The 13822-nt window shown below is 39.3% G+C and overlaps 1 protein-coding gene and 1 long non-coding RNA gene across 3 annotated transcripts in view; one reads left to right on the forward strand and one right to left on the reverse strand.

The window, feature by feature from the left end:
• Window positions 1-3835: 3835 nt before the first annotated feature.
• Window positions 3836-13822, reverse strand: part of smad7 (SMAD family member 7) — a 16903-nt gene continuing 6916 nt past the window's right edge. The window contains exon 4 of the mRNA XM_082141727.1: window positions 3836-4728. Within this exon, the coding sequence (XP_081997853.1) occupies window positions 4190-4728 (539 nt within the window). The 3' untranslated portion in view covers window positions 3836-4189. The remainder of the gene's footprint in view (window positions 4729-13822) is intronic.
• On the forward strand, window positions 4738-7298 carry LOC309478218. 2 transcript variants are annotated; one of them, XR_014198869.1, is made up of 3 exons: window positions 4738-7007; window positions 7040-7138; window positions 7199-7298. It is a non-coding gene; the product is annotated as an uncharacterized lncRNA (long non-coding RNA). The 2 variants fall into 2 exon arrangements; XR_014198870.1 differs by having other exon boundaries at window positions 4738-7003.

Genomic DNA, 13822 nt, shown 5'->3' on the forward strand with positions numbered 1-13822 from the left:
TTGGCCTTGGATGAAGCTCAAACCCTATTATAGTTAACTAAAATTATACAAAATATTTTTTTCAAATGAGCTGAAATAAAATAAAATATAATATTTAATTGTTTAATGTGATCTATTAATTCTAAATTGCATTACTAATATTATAGTAATGTAATCTAGATGACTAATTTTAGCTAATGTATTCTGACTACTTTTTGATTACTTTTTACTCATTTATCATATTGATTTGAATTGCGTAATCTTGTACTATATTGATATAAAAATACAAAGAGAAAGAAAATATATCCCACTTTTTAAATATTACATTACATCAGAGTTTCCCAGACTGGGGTTCGAGAGTTTAATGAAAAGCTATTAAGTCATTAAATCATACAAATAATTAAAAACGATGATAAAAATAAAACATTAACTGAAAAAAATATTAAAACATATTTGTTTACCTGGATGTCATGTGACCATTAACCGACATCAGAGAACAGTGAACTTAATTTTATTATTATTTTTCATTATTAGTACTGACTTAATTTTATTAGTGACCTAATTTATTAGCTTAAAATCTAAGGGCTTACTTCAAATATATTAGGGCTAAGAGGTTCCGCTGACAAGAGAAAACTAGGGGAATCCCTGTATGAAATGAGAGAATATATACATTTTAATGTGTTTTAAAGACAAAAGCCTTCCAAAGACAGTAATACAAATGACTCACTGATTGATCATTCAAATAATAGCCTAATTAATGTGTTCCTCAGGAGCTGATGAGATATGCATTGAGAAAACACTTGTTAAAAGTGAAACTTTTATAGAAAGGACCATTTTGAATACAACAAAAAAATCAATAAATTTTATAATTTACTGCCATTGTGAGAATAAGATGTAATCAATAGAAAAGTAACTAGTACAAGTAGGCCTACTTAATTTTTGGAATCATATTACATAATTCAGATTACATGTAATCAGTTACCCAGCACTTTCTTTGCATTTCAGCACACCTGGCAAAAGGTCCTTCACAAAGGCAACTATAGGGAGTCGGGGAAGCTCTTGTTTTTAAAGTTTTGTTATAAATCGGCAATAAAAATACATGAACATTCTTACAGGCCGCTTTAAAATGAGTAAAACTAAAACAAAAATGAATGAAACCTATATGAATGTGGATTTCGGAGTTTCCGTGCACAGGAAAATGAAAGAAAAAAGACATTAACTTCAGTGTGTTCCTCACTCAAAGCTGTTGCATGACAATAGACGAGCGCTTGAGTCATATGGACGAGTGTTACGATACTTTTGTCTTCTTTTGGACCATGACATATTCTTCCAAACGGGTTTAACGACATGAGGGTGAGAACATGACAGAGCTGATTACTGAGCGAGCTGTGAGTGTGACAGAAGACCTCGGGCGCTTCGGCTCCATCATGTCGGAGGCAGTCGCAGGGCTTCAGTCGGCTGGTCGTAGCGTGTGAAGAGCGAATGGAAAGCGCTCGGGCGTATGAGGGCGACGCCGTTATCTGATGGACGAGAAAGAGGAAAACAAAATGAAATCAGATAAAGCATCTGACTTTGTGTGTTTTCTCCAGAAGTGAAGCAGGTATTGGCTTGTGCTGGGTCTGACTTACACACATCCATTCACACAAAATATAAATTGAAATTATATTTTTCTTTACTTTAGAACCTTTAAGACATTGTTTACTTTAGAATTAACATTCCCATCCTACTATTCACTAATACACTTTTTTATTTGTAATAAAAGTTTTTTTTTTAATTCAGTACAACGAACATATAATAACTGTACTTTGTACATGTAGGCTATGTAGGCTACTAATGAAAAATTATTTTTTATATATATATATATTATAAAATCAGCATATTTCACTGATTTCTGAAGGATCATGTGACACTGAAGACTGGAGTAATGGCTGATCAAAATTCAGCTTTGATCACAGAAATAAATTATATTTTAAAGTATATTAAAATAGAATACAATCATTTTAAATTGTAATAATATTTCCTAATAAAATTGCAGTTTTTGTCTGTATTTTTGATCAAATAAATGCAGTTTCCAAACTTTTGACCGGTACGGTTTGTAAACACACACACACACACACACACACACACACACACACACACATTATATATATATATATATATATATATATACAAACTTTTGTTCTAGATGCGATTTGACAGCACAAATATATATAATGTTTATTTTTGTATTATATTTTGGGGTCAAATATGACTTTTCATAAAATTCACTCAAAACATGTTTGTCCATTACTTACATTCATAGTTTCTCACAATGTGTATAAGTGTAAAAAGTGCTTTATTTTTTTCATAAAACAGTTTTATTTTATTTTTATTGTGCATTGTGTATTATTCAATATGTAAAAATTTTTTTTTTTTTGGACTACATACCTGAGTTTTTCCACACATCATCATCACTCTTGTGCACATGATGAAGTGCTATATAATTAAAAACAAACAATCAAGAAAGACTCTAAATTGTAAAGATTCCAAAGCATGATGTCACAGGAGAAACATTCTAAAAGGAAAGCACAAAGAACTTTGTGTTCTCGAGTTCTAAAACCAATGATCTGATGCCTTTTTTTTAATGGTGTTTCAAAGTGTTGAACTATTAAACTGTTGATGTCAACAAAACAATCCTGTGTGTCTTTTTAGAAGCGTATTTGTTTGAAGTGATGCGTGCGTTATCAAGATGGCTGCCGCGGGGGCAAATGTGCCGTCCCTCGGGGCAGAGACGAGCCGGCAGCGCTGAGAGCTTCTCCTTTGTGTTTCCTCAGACAGTGATCTGCTTGATCCAGCAGGGTTACAGAGATAAACACACCAGATCTGTAAAGCCACGAGGTTTGGGATATATTTGAGTTGGCGGAATACACGAGATCAGTTTTAGGAGAACCATTCCTTGTAAAATGTAATATTTTATTTACTCATCCATTTGTCCTTGCTGATGTTGTAATTAGCTGGTTTTGTGTTCACAGGTCAGTGTCTTTGTGGACTAAATAAGCTCTTGGTATTGGTGTCGGGTCGAGGCATCTGTCCGGTTTCCTGGCCAGCACAAGCTTTAGATGCATTAGGAGAGTTTGGATTACAGAGACCAGGACACCACCATGACACTAATACCCAGGAATGCACTTTAGACACCAACATGCTCTGAACCGACCCAAGACAGACAGACAGAGGAGGAAAGAAAAAGAATAAGACTTCATTTTTTACGTGTATGTTTTGATCATGCAATGGTCCGCCTCTGTCAGTCCTGAGGTCTGCATGTGAATCTGGGGCTGGTGAATGTAGGTCTGTCAGGGCCGGTGGGGTCAGAGCAGGCTTACGCTGTAATCCCCCCAGCAGACGTCCATATCAGGAGGTGTGGCGCTCTCTCGCTCGCTCGTCTAGACGTCCCCCTCCCCCAGAGACCTGCTGTTCCTGGCACACAACCGGCCCACGGGGCGTTCCACTTACACTGAGGGAATTTGCTCTCACACAAACTCGTTCACATCATCAAATAATGAAACTTGGCAGGGATGGAAATAAAACGTGATTCTGAAATTAAAGTGCTCATTAAAGAGATTGTCTAAATAAGATAATGTATTTAACTGTTTATCATGAGTACTGTTTTCAGCACTCACACAATATCTCAAATAAAACATTTTAAATATATAAAAAAATCTGCTTTTAGAGCCGAGCATAAGCAAATCGAATAGAATTAGTTTTACGCAAAGGCCTATGATGACTGCAATTTGTGGGTGAATTAGAGTAAAAAAAAAAATTCATTTTTCAGGACAAGAAAACGACCTTCATATTCGCAAAACACACACAAATTCAGAGATATATTCGGTATTTTTTGTTTTATTTTGGCATTTCTTTGTTTGCATTTATATTAAGCAAAGTGCATCTCTTTTTCATCTCATCAACACATTGCACAATACATAAATAACAATGCATATAAAACTTCGTATTTACAGGTAATAATATATTTATATTTAACATAAAATACATTTTAGCTTTTATTTCACTTAATTAAATCTTAGTCATTTATTAAAGTCAAAGTGAGTTTTCGTTTTTCCATTTCTCTCATAAAACATCGTCCGCTTCTCGCAGAAACAAAACAACGTAGTCCATAAAAGGTAAGGGCTAGTCCGTCTCCATAGCGATGAAGGAATGGGGGGGGCGGGGCTTGCTGTTATCGGTTATTAAATATGACCTCCAGCCAGCAGGGGCAGCTGCTGATGAACTGTCTGGTGTAACACTGTCCCCAGCCCTTCACGAAACTGATCTGGACGGTGAAACCCGTCCTCGGCTGCTGGCTAAACTCGTGGTCGTTGGGCCGTTGCAGGCTCCCAGCCTTCTCAAAGTCGAAAGCCTTGATGGAAAACCCGGGGAATACTTTATGCACCAGCAGCGTCCGCGAGTCGGGGTTGTCCAGTGTGGCTGACTTGATGAATATGGGGTAGCAACTCCGGTTATACACCCACACGCCGTCGGGTTCGCGGCTGAGCTGGATGCCGTAGCCGATCTTGGCCCGAACCATTTGCACCAGTTGACTCTTGTTGTCGGAGGCGAGCTGGCCCAAGCAAAAGCCCGTGCCCTGAGGTAGGTCATAGAAGATGTCCAGAGATGGCTCCTGGACGGAGTAGAGGCGCCCGACGCGGGTCTTTTCCTCCCAGTACGCCACCACACACCAGTGAGGCTGTTCTCCACGCTCCTGAAGAGCCAGGGAATCTATGGAGAGACAAAAAAGAAGAAGACACTGTTATTAATCATGCCAATTTACCTTCATTGAATCCCTGCTGGATTAGAAAACCAGGGAAACCCAGATTATGGTGGTCAAATTGGTACTTGCTGGTCCAAAGTGGACTACAAACTGGTCAACCAGGCTGAAACTAAGACCACCAGTGGGTAGGCCAACCGATTAACCAGAATATGACCAACTTGAACCAATAAGAACCATCAGAAACTGGCTTTACTGGAGTTTCCAACAGAGTAAAAGTGAACAAAGTGTTTACTGAGAAAGGAAAGAGAAAGAGACTTTTATAAATTATGCCAATTTAACTTCATCAAGTGAACTTCAATGAATCCCTGCTTGAATACCAGGGTCATCAAACTGGTATTTGCTGGTCCAAAGTTCTAAGCTCTAGCCAAAGCCAACCATCTAAACTAGATTATGACCAATTTGGACTAGAAAGAACCATCAGAAACTGGTTACAGAGTAAAAGTCATCAAAGTGTTGTGTTATTAATTACGCCAATTTAACTTCATCAAGTAACCGTCATTGAATCCCTGCTGAAAAAACCCCAAAGTTACTAGATTAAAGTGGTCAAACTGGTAGTTGCTGGTCCAAGACGGTCTACCAGCCTGAAACCAAGACCATCTAGACGAGATTATGACCAAACAGAGTAAAAGTGTCGTCGAGGAAGAACGAAGAGAGCAGAATGACTAGATTAGACGGGGAACCAGTACAAAAAGGTATACACACACACACACACACACACACACACACACACACATTGCATGCCTCCTATCCAGGAAAACTGTCCTGAGCTCTGCCAAACATATCTTGCATCCTTAATTTCAGATGTGGGAATGTGAGGAATCTGCCGCCCCGCGCGGAGCAGCGCCACTGGCCTCCGGCGCGTGTTTACATTAGCGGTGTTGCTTATCATTCGTCTGTCCCGAACGCCAACCCGAACAATGTTCTGACGTCAATGCGACAATAAATCTGCACTCGTGGTGCTCGCCCTCGCCAACCGACGGCTGTATGTGATGCAACAACCCAATGAAAACTTGGCCACGCCCACAGGAAATCTCATTGGCCCGTTTCCTTCCCCATATATTAAACATCACATTTTGATTCCTCTGTGCAATGAAAGCCACCCTGACATCTGGTTAGTAGTGCAACCATGTTAAAGCGCTCAGCTCTTGAGTCATCGGGACTCTTTGTCTGTCTACAATGAGGACAGTCTCTCTTTAATCTCAGATGGGGCGAGTAGGCCGTAATTTAGCAGTGTAGTTAATTACGCACCAGCCCAGACTAACGTGATGACTAGAGTAGGTAGAGCCTTCATTACAACCCTTACAAACATGCATGTTTGGATATGTTACCAAGGGAATACCAATTATACACTTCGAAGAGCTTACAGTGCCATTTAAGTAGCATGGTATATGAATACAGTAATCAAACTGTATCGTCGCATATATATCAAAATAACATAGTATTACTGGACCATGGGGTACTTTTGCACCATGAGAAATGGATATGCCTTAAATATACCGTGGCATTACCATGGTGCAGTGATGGTGTCACATGGTAAAACTATAATATATAATAGTAGTGACTTTTTGGGTCTTTTTTTTTCTTTTAAGAATTTTTAAATTGGATGCATTAAATTGATCAAAAGTGACGGGAAAGACATTTATAATGTTACAAAAGATTTCTATTTCAAATAAATGTTACTTTAAACTTTCTATTCTTAATTCTAAAATATAAAATGTATCACGGTTTACACAAAATATTCCGTTTTCAACATTGATAATAATAATAAATGTTTTTTGAGCAGCAAATCCATCATATTATACTGATTTCTGAAGGATCATGTGACACTGAAGACTGGAGTAATGACGCTGAAAATTCAGCTTTGATCACAGGAATAAATTACATTTTAATATATATATTCACATAGAAAACGGTTATTTTAGATTGTAATAATATTTCACAATATTACTGATTTTACTGTATTTTTGATCAAATGAATGCAGCCTCGGTGAGCAGAAAAGACTCTTTCAAAAATATTTGTAAAAATCTTACTGACGCCACTATGCAGCTTCATACCAATAACATGGTTGCTATGTGTCAGACTGATGCTATTTTAGTCTGGATAGTTGACTAGTCTCTTTGACGACATCATGAACAGCAAGCAAACCTGAGTAACACACACACGAACGCAAATCATACATCAAACAGACCTCTGAGTGTGTGTGTGTGTGTGTGTGTGTGTGTGTGTGTGTGTGTGTGTGTGTGTGTGTGTGTGTTCAGACAACACAATATGTTTAATCAAATAGAGATCAAATAGAGACACTCAACTGCACAGGTACGCATGTGTGTGTGTGTGTGTGTGTGTGTGTGTGTGTGTGTGTGTGTGTGTGTGTGTGTGTGTGTGTGTGTGTGTGTGTGTGTGTGTGTGTGAGAATGGAGGTGTGTGTATAGGTTATGAATTTACTGCCGTGTGTGTGTGGCGTCTCGGTGTCGGTTGGATGACCACAGTGTCACCCCGAATGACATGGTGACAGCCAGACGCAGAGAGCGTCCTGAAATAGAGTGTGCAACATGACACACACACACACACACACACACACACACACACACACACACACACACACACACACACACACACACACACCTCATGTCTTCTGCAGCCTTGAGCTTTCAGTTGACATCCTGAACTCTATTAGACCAATCGCTCTCAACAAGGGCCTTATGATTTCTCATGAATCATGGAATCCAGTCAAAAAAATGGAAGTTTCTGAATATCATGGAATTGGGCAAATTTTACATTAATAAATCAAAAGTAGGGCTGTAAAATTAATCAAATTCAAATTACGATATGGACTAGTGTCCATAAATATTGCACAGAAACATAAGCTCCAAGATCTTCACGACAAACCTCCAGAAGAAAAGTCCCTTAAACTGAAGAAATGATGATACAAATATATTATTATTGTATTTGTACAGTTAAAATGTACTTCTCAAAGTAGGCAGCAATAATAACAAATATTGCTACTAAAATCTCATTTTAGATTACTGTTATTTGATTTTGATGATTATTTTAAGGATTATCATAATTAAGAGATTTTTTCATTCATGCATTAATTATATTAATTACATTAATTTGTACTGTAAAGTACAACATCTGATCAAAACAAAAATGCAATGTTTCAATGTAAATTAATTGTATTACATTGTAAAAGATTGATTAAATGAAGTTCTATGAAATCTGTTGATTAGACATGCGGTTTAATGACTAAAATGAAATTAAACCATTAAAAATGGAATCCAGAAAAATTAAAACCGAAAACATTGAATTTGTTTGTTTAATTTGGGAAAAAATAAAACGGATTTCATAGGGTCCCATTAACCCCCCTCCTCTCTCTCTCTCTCTCTCTCTCTCTCTCTCCTTGTCTCTCTCTCTCCCTCTCTCTCTCTCTCTCTCCTCTCTCTCTCTCTCTCTCTCTCTCTCTCCCTCTCTCTCTCTCTCTCTCCCTCTCTCTCTCTCTCTCTCCCTCTCTCTCTCCTTGTCTCTCTCTCTCTCTCCTTGTCTCTCTCTCTCTCTCTCTCTCTCTCTCTCTCTCTCTCTCTCCCTGTCTCTCTCCCATCCCCCAAGCAGTTATGTTCTGTCTTTCTCTCTCCTAGAGGGGACAAAAAGACTCTTTACACACACACACACACACACTCAGGGTCTTTGTTTGTGGTTGAGCTGAAGTCAAATCTCCATTTAGAGCTTTACTGCCTCAGGTAACAAACCATCCTTCCTCTGTCCGCACTGGCTCCCTTTGGTCTGAGCGCTCAAACACACACACACACACACACACACACACACACACACACACACACACACACACACACACACACACACACACACACACACACACACACAGTGGTGTTTTCGGCATATGTCGGGGCAAAGTTTTTCCATTTAAGGAGACTCAGCTTTTTAAACAGTCACTTTGTACAAGAAACGAACACAAAAGTGTCTGGACATCTAATGGAATCACACACACACACACGCACGCACGCACGCAGACGCGAGTCACTCAGCACTGCAGTCTGGAGAAGTTAATGATTATTTCTGTCTGTCTCCACACACACACACACACACACACACACACACACACACACACACACACACACTGGAGGGAAGTCGGTGTTTTTATTGATCTGCTCTCGTCTGGCTGAGGTTCACTCTTTTACGAGCAGTCAGCGCTCCTCTCTGACGGCGCACGCGGGTCGAGTGAGGTCAGGGGTCAGAGGTCAGGGGCCGCTTCTAAAGCTAAACCAATGATGACGACAACACACAGTGACATTCAACATGGGTTATGCCAACTCTTCAGACGCCACAAACACAACAGTACAAGAACACACAACAATTCTTGCAATTGCCAATCGTGCCTATACAACTATGACTGTAAAATAATAATAATATTACTTAATATATTATTATATTTACGATAAATATTATTATTACTAAAAAATATTAAAGCAAAATTAGAAACATCACTATTGTAATGTTTTATTGTAAAACAAAACAATTGAGCATTTTAGAAAAAAAATTATATTAAATGTTATAACAATTATTATTATTATTACTAAATAAACAAATATTAAAAAATATATATTATTTTATTTTTATTTATTAATATTTCACTGTAAAATAAAAAAATTGTATTGTAGAAACAAATATTTTTGTTATTACGATTATTATTATAACTCAATAAAAATATTCAACAAAACAGTACAAATGTAAACGTACAATACTTATATATTCATATGTGACCCTGGACCACAAAACCAGTAACATTGGGTCAATCTTTTGAAATCGAGATTAATACATCATCTGAAAGCAGATTATGACTAATCTGAAGGTGCAAAAAAATCGAAACATTGTGAAAATCGCCTTTAAAGTTGTGCATTTATGTTCACGATTCGCTGCATTCACTCACAAAAATAAATGTTTTATATATTTACGGTAGGAAATTTACAAAATATTTGTATGGAACATTATCTTAATATGCGAATGATTTTTGGCATAAAATAAAAATCTATAATTTTGACCCATACAATGTTGGCTATTGCCACAAATACACCCGTACGACTTATGACTGGTTTTTGTGGTCCAGGGTCACATATATAATATTTAACATTTGCAACTAACTATAGAAGAAGCCCGTTTGCACTATAGCGCCTCTAGTGGTGAGAGCATTCAGCGGAGCGTTAGCACTCACGTACACGAGCAGAGTTCGTGTCAGGCTCTAGAAAATGATCAAACAACTGGCAGACGTTTAGGATTCGTCATGCAAAATACCAACTAAACAAACAAACCCAGAGGCAACTTCTCTGATGTGTGTGTGTCAGTTACAGCTCTATAAATATTATCTTTTTCCTCGGGCGTCTGTATTATAGCAACACTCTCACACACGCTCGACCGAGAGACACGCAGACGGACAGACAGACGCACACAAATGTTTGGCAGCTTCTTTGTTTGGAAGTCAATAAAGGAAACGGGCAATTAGATGGAGAGCCATTACATAACACACACACACACACACACACACACACAGAGTCAGGAAAACCTGCAACGCACAGGAAATACTTCATGTTGTCCTCCATTGTGCACTAATACGTGGATCAGACCTCTCAGGTTTTATGACGCACAGGTCGTATACTGTACGCTCGCTGTGGGAGTGTCGGGGCAAAGGAAACGCTTTATGAAATCATGTTGATTATGAGGTCAAAGGTCAGAGGTGTAAGCCTCTCCACCAATAAAAAGCCACGACTATATTACATTATATTAAACAGCATTTTAAAACATTCTTCCAGCACTGGTGGAGCCTGTTGAGAGGAGACACCAAGTGTTTAGACGGTAATTAATTATAATGTGCATTTCAATTGTTCAACGCAACTGAGCAGCCAGTCAGACCGGAGCCGGCGAGAGAGTTTCTGAATGTGTGTGTGTGTGTGTGTGTGTGTGCGTGAGAAAGCGTCCCGCCGCTCTCTGTGTGTTTAGTTAAGCGATTAGATTGCGGTTTAAGGAAATGTTTGTGGCTGAGGTGTCTGGATCCTGAGGGTGTTTGTGTGTGTGTGAGTGACAAAAGTCTTCCAGCACTGAAGAGCTGATGTCAAATTAAGCCGAACGTCCAGCTTGATTGAGGAAGTTGGTCGTTAACGAGCGAAACGCACAAACAAAGCGTTCACAGTTCAAACGGAGCAGCTCTGGACGCTCAAGGAACCGCTTTGTGTCATTTTCTCCAAATGTTTTCTTTCCGCTCGGCGGAGGCGCCCGGGAGGCCCGACTCAAGACTCAAGGCTTTTTCCTCCGAGGAATGATGTCATTTCCTGTGCTGCCCTTTCCTCCTCGGCTAACCCAAACAACCCTGGAATGAGGCGGGAGGTTGTCACGGTAACAGGGGGGGGGGGGGGGGGGGTGGGATTAGAGTTGCCGAGGGTCCTTCGGTCGTACACGGGACCTTTATAAAGGCCTGATTGTGGATCTGGCAGAACGGTCTCAGGAACAGCTGAACCGGATGAGGAGCGACACACTTACAGAAGAGGGTCATTTTTGTCCAGATCGGAAGCAAAGATGTTTCATATATACGAGGTTCAACTGATCTGATGAAATCAGTTTCGCACTCAACTTTATCTGTTTCCAAAACAAGCGGGAAACATTCACATGAAAGCATGAAGAGAAAATAGTGGCTAACGGCTGATTTTAACGTTAGCAAAAGAGATCCACGCCTCAGATAAATGCAGCTTTTATGCTAAATTTACTCAAAAATATGTGGATAGTTTGACTTAAAAAGATGCCAGATTGGTGGATTTTAAAAGAGGTGCAAAAATACTATTTATGTTGCAAATCGCAATCATTTAAAATTGGTTCAATCTAAAATATATAAAACAAATATTGAAATAAAGCATACAAATAAACAGCACACGGAAATGTAAGCCGACACTAACAGAAAAACAAACATTTGTTATCTTCATTAGTTAACTGTAATTTTACTAACATTAACAAAGATTAGTAAATGCTATGAAAATATATAGTTCATGTTCAGTAACGCATTAACTAAAGCCGACAAATGAGTTCAGAAAACCTTCTTAACTCATTTGCTGTTGTTCTCATATTAAGGTTAACTCTTAATAACCTCAGACTAACCCAGACAAGCAATGCTCAGACTCTCATCCAATAATCCCGAACACACACACACACACGTTTACTTAGCTATCTAAATGGGGACATTTCATTGACGCAATGGTTTTTAAACTGTATTTTTACATTTAAAAAAAAACTTTAATTACTTTATTTTTATACCAGATTTACAATTGAGGAGATTTTGGTCACTTCTGGGTACAAATTTGTCCCCAAAACATAGTTAAGTAGGTACACACACACACACACACACACACACACACACACACACAACACTTAAGCTGCAGTGTGTTGCGCAGTGTCTGTACCTGTGTGATGTCTGGAGCGGCGAGTAAAGGGGCGAGCGAGTGAATCAGAAGGTCAGAGAGACGCTCTCTCTTTGGGAGTGTGTGTTTCCTGTGTGTCGGGCTTTTCTTCCTCCCCCCTCATCCCTCCTTCCCTCTCTGAGCTCCATTCACTCATTTCAGCAGGAAAAACACACCTCAGCGAGAGGATGAACCAAACTCGGACTAATGGAGTCGGGAGGAGGTGTTTGTTCGGGACAGAAGCGGTCGGTCTTACATCCCCCCCCCCACACACACACACACACACACACACAAACAACACTTAAGCTGCAGTGTGTTGCGCAGTGTCTGTACCTGTGTGATGTCTGGAGCGGCGAGTAAAGGGGCGAGCGAGTGAATCAGAAGGTCAGAGAGACGCTCTCTCTTTGGGAGTGTGTGTTTCCTGTGTGTCGGGCTTTTCTTCCTCCCCCCTCATCCCTCCTTCCCTCTCTGAGCTCCATTCACTCATTTCAGCAGGAAAAACACACCTCAGCGAGAGGATGAACCAAACTCGGACTAATGGAGTCGGGAGGAGGTGTTTGTTCGGGACAGAAGCGGTCGGTCTTACACCCCCCCCCCCCACACACACACACACACACACACACAAACAAGAAGAATAAAACAAATGCCGGGGCACCTTCACACTGGAGGCCAGAGAAAGGGAGCAGCTCACACACACACACACACACACACACATTCATGGCACGCACACCGCTCTGAGTGCTGTACTTTAACATGTGTTTATGTAAAGCTTCCATCATTTTGCTCTTCTTATCTGAAAACCCATCTAAAGACCATTCACACACACACACACACACTCACTCCGCCCAGCGCTGAATTAAACACCATCATAAAAACTCTTTAAAGTCTCTGTAATGAGAAACATCTGTACTCAGGAACCCGGCCTAGACCAAACTAATCCTCCTCTCGCTCTCTCGTAAACACAATCACTGCTGTTAGTGTGTATTCAGAGCTCAGGACGGCACAACACACCGGCTTCGGTCTGCTGAAGAAGAGCAGATCACACACACACACACACATGCACACACACACACACACACACACACACACACGCACACTCACTCACACTCACTCACACACGCACGCACACTCACACACGCACGCACACACTCACACTCACTCACACACACACACACACACACACACACACACGCGCACACTCACACACTCACTCACACACGCACGCACACTCACACACGCACGCACACACTCACACACACACTCACACACACACACTCACACACACTGTACCCCTTTTTAAAGTCAACATGAAACCAGTGCTGTCCTATTTAACTAAAACTTTTGTTCATTGAAATAAAGCCGAAATAAAATTAAATATAAATATTAAATGTAAAACTTAAACTTAAAAAAAAAAAATTAAATGAAAACTAGAATACAAGAAAACTATAAATAAATGAGTTTACATTTTAAAGAAACCAGTGTTGTTATTGTAAACTAAAACTATTAAAAATAATTAAATAATAATTAAACTTAAAAAACTTTAAAAAAATAACTGAAAATAAAATAAGTACAAAAAAATTATTCATAATAATA

The sequence above is a fragment of the Leuciscus leuciscus genome (genome assembly GCF_965113295.1).
Source record: "Leuciscus leuciscus genome assembly, chromosome: 16".
Classification (NCBI taxonomy): Eukaryota; Metazoa; Chordata; class Actinopteri; order Cypriniformes; family Leuciscidae; genus Leuciscus; species Leuciscus leuciscus.